This window comes from Portunus trituberculatus, chromosome 5 (assembly GCF_017591435.1).
Source record: "Portunus trituberculatus isolate SZX2019 chromosome 5, ASM1759143v1, whole genome shotgun sequence".
Classification (NCBI taxonomy): Eukaryota; Metazoa; Arthropoda; class Malacostraca; order Decapoda; family Portunidae; genus Portunus; species Portunus trituberculatus.
Window position 1 is genome coordinate 11,139,796 of NC_059259.1, and position 5,000 is coordinate 11,144,795.

The 5,000-nt window shown below is 44.4% G+C and overlaps 1 protein-coding gene across 1 annotated transcript in view; it reads right to left on the bottom strand.

The window, feature by feature from the left end:
* The window catches only part of LOC123516218, a 31,109-nt gene that overhangs the window by 8,851 nt on the left and 17,258 nt on the right, over positions 1-5,000 (bottom strand). The window contains 2 exon segments of the mRNA XM_045275426.1: positions 968-1,067; positions 2,196-2,364. Of these exon segments, the coding sequence (XP_045131361.1) occupies positions 968-1,067; positions 2,196-2,364 (269 nt within the window).

Genomic DNA, 5,000 nt, shown 5'->3' on the forward strand with positions numbered 1-5,000 from the left:
GGTGTGTGTTGGGATAGGGAAAGTGTCAGGGCAGGGTGTGTGTTGGGATAGGGAAAGTGTCAGGGCAGGGTGTGTGTTGGGATAGGGAAAGTGTCAGGGCAGGGTGTGTGTTGGGATAGGGAAAGTGTCAGGGCAGGGGTGTGTGTTGGGATAGGGAAAGTGTCAGGGCAGGGGTGTGTGTTGGATAGGGAAAGTGTCAGGGCAGGGGTGTGTGTTGGGATAGGGAAAGTGTCAGGGCAGGGTGTGTGTTGGATAGGGAAAGTGTCAGGGCAGGGTGTGTGTTGGGAGAGGAAAGTGTCAGGGCAGGGGTGTGTGTTGGGAGAGGGAAAGTGTCAGGGCAGGGTGTGTGTTGGGAGAGGAAAGTGTCAGGGCAGGGGTGTGTGTTGGGAGAGGGAAAGTGTCAGGGCAGGGGTGTGTGTTGGGAGAGGGAAAGTGTCAGGGCAGGGGTGTGTGTTGGGAGAGGGAAAGTGTCAGAGTAGGGGTGTGTGTTGGGATAGGGAAAGTGTCAGGGCAGGGGTGTGTGTTGGGATAGGGAAAGTGTCAGGGCAGGGGTGTGTGTTGGATAGGGAAAGTGTCAGGGCAGGGGTGTGTGTTGGGAGAGGGAAAGTGTCAGGGCAGGGTGTGTGCTACGGTAGACTGAATCAGGTTAGGGTGGGTGTTTTAGGATAGGAAACCAGTGATGATGACACGAATGGTGAGAAGAATGATAACAATGACAAAACAATGACAAAAAAATTAAGTATCTCCATAAAATCCCGTGAAAAGCTTACATGGTATAAAAAAAAAAAAAAAAAAAGAAATGATGACAAGAATGATATCAATGACACAAACAATGACAAGAATGATAAAAGTGACAAAAAATTAGTACAACAGTGATAACAATGACACAAACACTGACAAAAATGGCAACAATGACACAAACTGACAAGAAAGACAGTAATGATGGCCTCACCTCACCGCACCTTACCTGGCACAAGCTTCAGTGTGGGGGACTTTGTAATACACTGGACCTGTGCTGTTCAGAGCCACTCCACCGAAGATAGGGCTGTAGTCCACCAGATAGCTGCCTGTGGGTGGAGGAGGAGGAGGAGGAGGAGGAGGAGGAGGAGGAGGAGGAGGAGGAGGAGGAGGAGGAGGAGGAGGAGGAGGAGAGAAGAAGAAGAAGAAGAAGAAGAAGAAGAAGAAGAAGAAGAAGAAGAAGAAGAAGAAGAAGAAGAAGAAGAAGAAGAAGAAGAAGAAGAAGAAGAAGAAGAAGAAGAAGAATGAAGGAGAATGAGGAGGAGGAGGAGGAGGAGTATAAGTAATAATGTCATGTCCCTTCTCTCTCTCTCTCTCTCTCTCTCTCTCTCTCTCTCTCTCTCTCTCTCTCTCTCTCTCTCTCTCTCTCTCTCTCCCTCTTTCATTTTTCTACCACACACACTTTCTTTTCTTTCTTTCTTTCTTTCTCTATATTTATCCTTATTTACTCTCTCTCTTTTTCTCTCCTTTCACTCTCTCACCTTCGTTCTTTTCACCTTCTTTATTTCTTTCTGCTATCCTCTTCTTCATCTCTCATCTTATTTCCCTTTCTATCTTCCTTTTTCCTCTTAATCTCTGTCTCTTACCCTTTCCTTCCTCATCTCTCACCTCAGTTCCATTTCTGTTCTCCCTTTTCTCCTTTTTCTTTCTCTTAATTTTTGTCTCCTACTCTCTTCTTCTTCATTTCTCATTTTCCTTTCTATTCTCCCTTTCTTCTTTTTATTATCTAGATTTCTCTCTCCTACCATCTTTTTCCTCATCTCTTACCTCATTTTCCTTTCTATTCTCCCTTTCCTCCTTTCATTCTCTTCTTAATTTCTCTCTCCTACCCATTCTATCTTCCTTTTCTCCTCTTAATCTCTCTCTCCTACGCTTTCTCCCTCATCTCTTACCTCATTTCCGCTTTCTATCCTCCCTTTCTTCTCCCTTTCTATCTTCCTTTACTCTTTTCTACCCTATGTAAAAGTATTATGGCATCAGGCGGTCACCCAACCAAGCTCTAACCAGCACCTCGTTGTTTAACCACACTTATCGAATGGGTAGGTACTCTCTTCCCTTCTAACCTTCGTACAAGCATTAAACGGTCACCCATCCAAGCCCTAACCAGCACCTCGTCGCTTAACCTCACTGATCGGACGAGGAGCAACGGGTAGCGGTTCTCTTTCCCTTATACTCACGGCCGTGCACGTAGGAGTGACTGTGTGGGACGACTTCAGTGTCATCTAGGTCGTGGTAGTGCGTGGCCAGCAGCAGACACAGCCCCTCGTCCGTCTGGTGCACGAGTGTCTCACAGCGGTAGCGGACCCACGACACACACAGCAGCATGCACTCCGTCAGATCCTTCACCTGCGCGTTACAGGAAGAAGACGTGGTTGATTCTTGTGATAGATGGAGTAGAATGTTTATGGTAGAGGATAGTAGAAGGAGAGTAGATGAAGGAGTAAAGGGTTAATGCTAAGGGATGGTAGAGGAGGACAGGTAAAGGATTAGAAGATTAATGGCAGAGGTTGGTAGAGAGAATAGATGAAATAGAAGGTTAATGCCAGAGGATGGTAGAGAAGGAGAATAGATGATCAATTAGACCAGAGGTTCTTGAAGGCTAGGAGGAGGGCGGAGGTACACTGACGTGACTCATTTAACCTGATTATTGAGTGACTCAGTATTTGACGGTGTTGAATCGTCCCGCCTTACTCTGCCTCACCACCACACACCACAACACCACCACTGACATTGCATCAACCAAGACATTGAAACCAGCCAACGCCAACACTAGCTAATGTACACAAGCCCCTGCCACCCCTCCTTCTCTATCATCAACAATTAACTGCTTTATCTCTCACTATTATAGGCGTGTCTTGCCTCGACATGTAGCCACGTCACTAAATTATCATACCCAGCGTTGAGACACAGACGCCATGGCCAGGTTCAAGTTTGGTGAAGGTGTGTCCACCCTACCACAAACCCCTCCGCCATCTTAGATCACTCATTTATCAAATATTTCTTCCCTTATCTCCTACTACCATAGATCTGTCTTGCCACAACATGCAGCCGCGTTACTAAGCTTTCATATCAGCCATTGAGACACAGCAGCCATGGCCAGGTTTGAGTTTGGTGAAAGTTTAAGTGAGATGTAAGGAGGGGTCCATCCCTCCACGACCCCGCCGCCATCCTGGATATGCCTGCTCCAGCCCGCCCAGAATCCAGGAATATTTTCTTTATTCCTGGACATTTTGTTTGGGCTCAGTAGTAAGATTTGATGCTTTCTACAAGTATTTCGTTGTGTTTGAAGTGTTTTCCGTGCGGGTGTGGAGCGCTGCATGTTGTTGTTGGCGTTGTTTTTTGTGTTAAATAAGGGCGTTTTTGGCGCCAAATTTTCAGGAGCGTCTAGAAATTTTTTTTATTTGAGCCAGAATCAAGTTGTTATTGTTTTCAAAAAATAGTAGATGTGTTTCAAAGTGTTTCGCCTTCCTGGTCAGTGGAATCAGTGAATTGTGTTCTAATGGTGTTAGTGTTCCAGTAATAGTTTTGTTGGGACCGCTGTGAATTGTTTATTTTGGCTCTAACTCACTCAAAAGTGTTGGAAAAGACTTCATATCTTTTAAAGTGTGTTTCATTCCTTTGTAGTGAGAATCACCGGACATCTCGACTTTTTGAGGGTGGGGGGGCGGGGTCAAGGTTCCAACATTTTATTTATAGTTTTCTTGAAAATTCTTTAATATTCCTGGGGTTTGGAATCTCTTTATATTTTTGGTGTTAGTTAAAGTATGTGCCAAGTCAGAATAAGTAAAGTATTCGGGTCTGGCGATGTTTTTTTCGAGAGGTCATTTTCAAAATTATTTACATAACATATATAAGCCCGCCAGGCCTGTGTGGCCCAAGCCAGTGCCGTGACGTCATCAAGCCGCCAGCCCCGCCGGCCAGGGGCAGTGACGTCACGATGGCGGGAACCTCCGAGCTGCCTTCCCTTCCCTTCCCTTCCTGGTTCTGTCCGTCTATTATGTAGCATGATTTACTGTGTTTTACCGTGTGTGTGTGTGTGTGTGTGTGTGTGTGTGTGTGTGTGTGTGTGTGTGTGTGTGTGTAAGGCGTTTTTCATTGGACAAAGATGATGCTGTGTGTGTGTGTGTGTGTGTGTGTGTGTGTGTGTGTGTGTGTGTGTGTGTGTGTTGTGTGTTGTTTTATAAAACGAAGATGGTAGAGGAGAAGGATAGATGATGAAGTAGAGGGTTAATGGTAGAGAATGGTAGAGAAGGATAAAAGAAGAGATAAGTAATAGATTTTAACATTTTCCACAAAACCGGTATTATAAAACGGTCTTCCCTCTCACCACAACTATTTTTGAAGGCCACAGAGAGGACTAACTGGTGTTCTATAGAGAGCTTCTTGTTAATAACGTAGATGTAATGTTAATCTGCCACGAGAACGATGAAAACACTCTTCATAACCCGTGTAACTTCAACCACAGCCGGAAAGTAATAACAATGTTGACAGAAGTATTGCTGCTGCATTATATCAAAACTTTGCATGAAAACTTTACAAACACCCACAAATAAAACGAAATCTAAAAAAAGAACACGTTTAGCAACACTACTTGAAATTAGAAGGTGGTTGTGATTTTTTTCCCTTTACGTTAGAAGGGAAGCTGGCAAGAGACAACTAAAAAGGAACCAGAAGGCGAGCACACCTCATACTTAGAATAACTAACAAAACACACCACAGGATTAACTAACATTAGTCTCGTATTCTCAAACCCTTCCGTGCTTCACCTTCACTATTTCAAAAGGCTTCATTTAAATATACACGAGTTTTTAGGGTGTTTTTTTTTTTTTATACGGTTCTAGAGTCAGAGTGACAAGACTTCTGCATTATTAACTGAAGAATCACTCTTGAAATCCCCGCTAATCATCTATCAGGCCTTGGTTAGAGAGCAAAGCGTTTTTAAGAGTGTTTATACGGTTCTAGAGGCAGATTGACAAGATTTC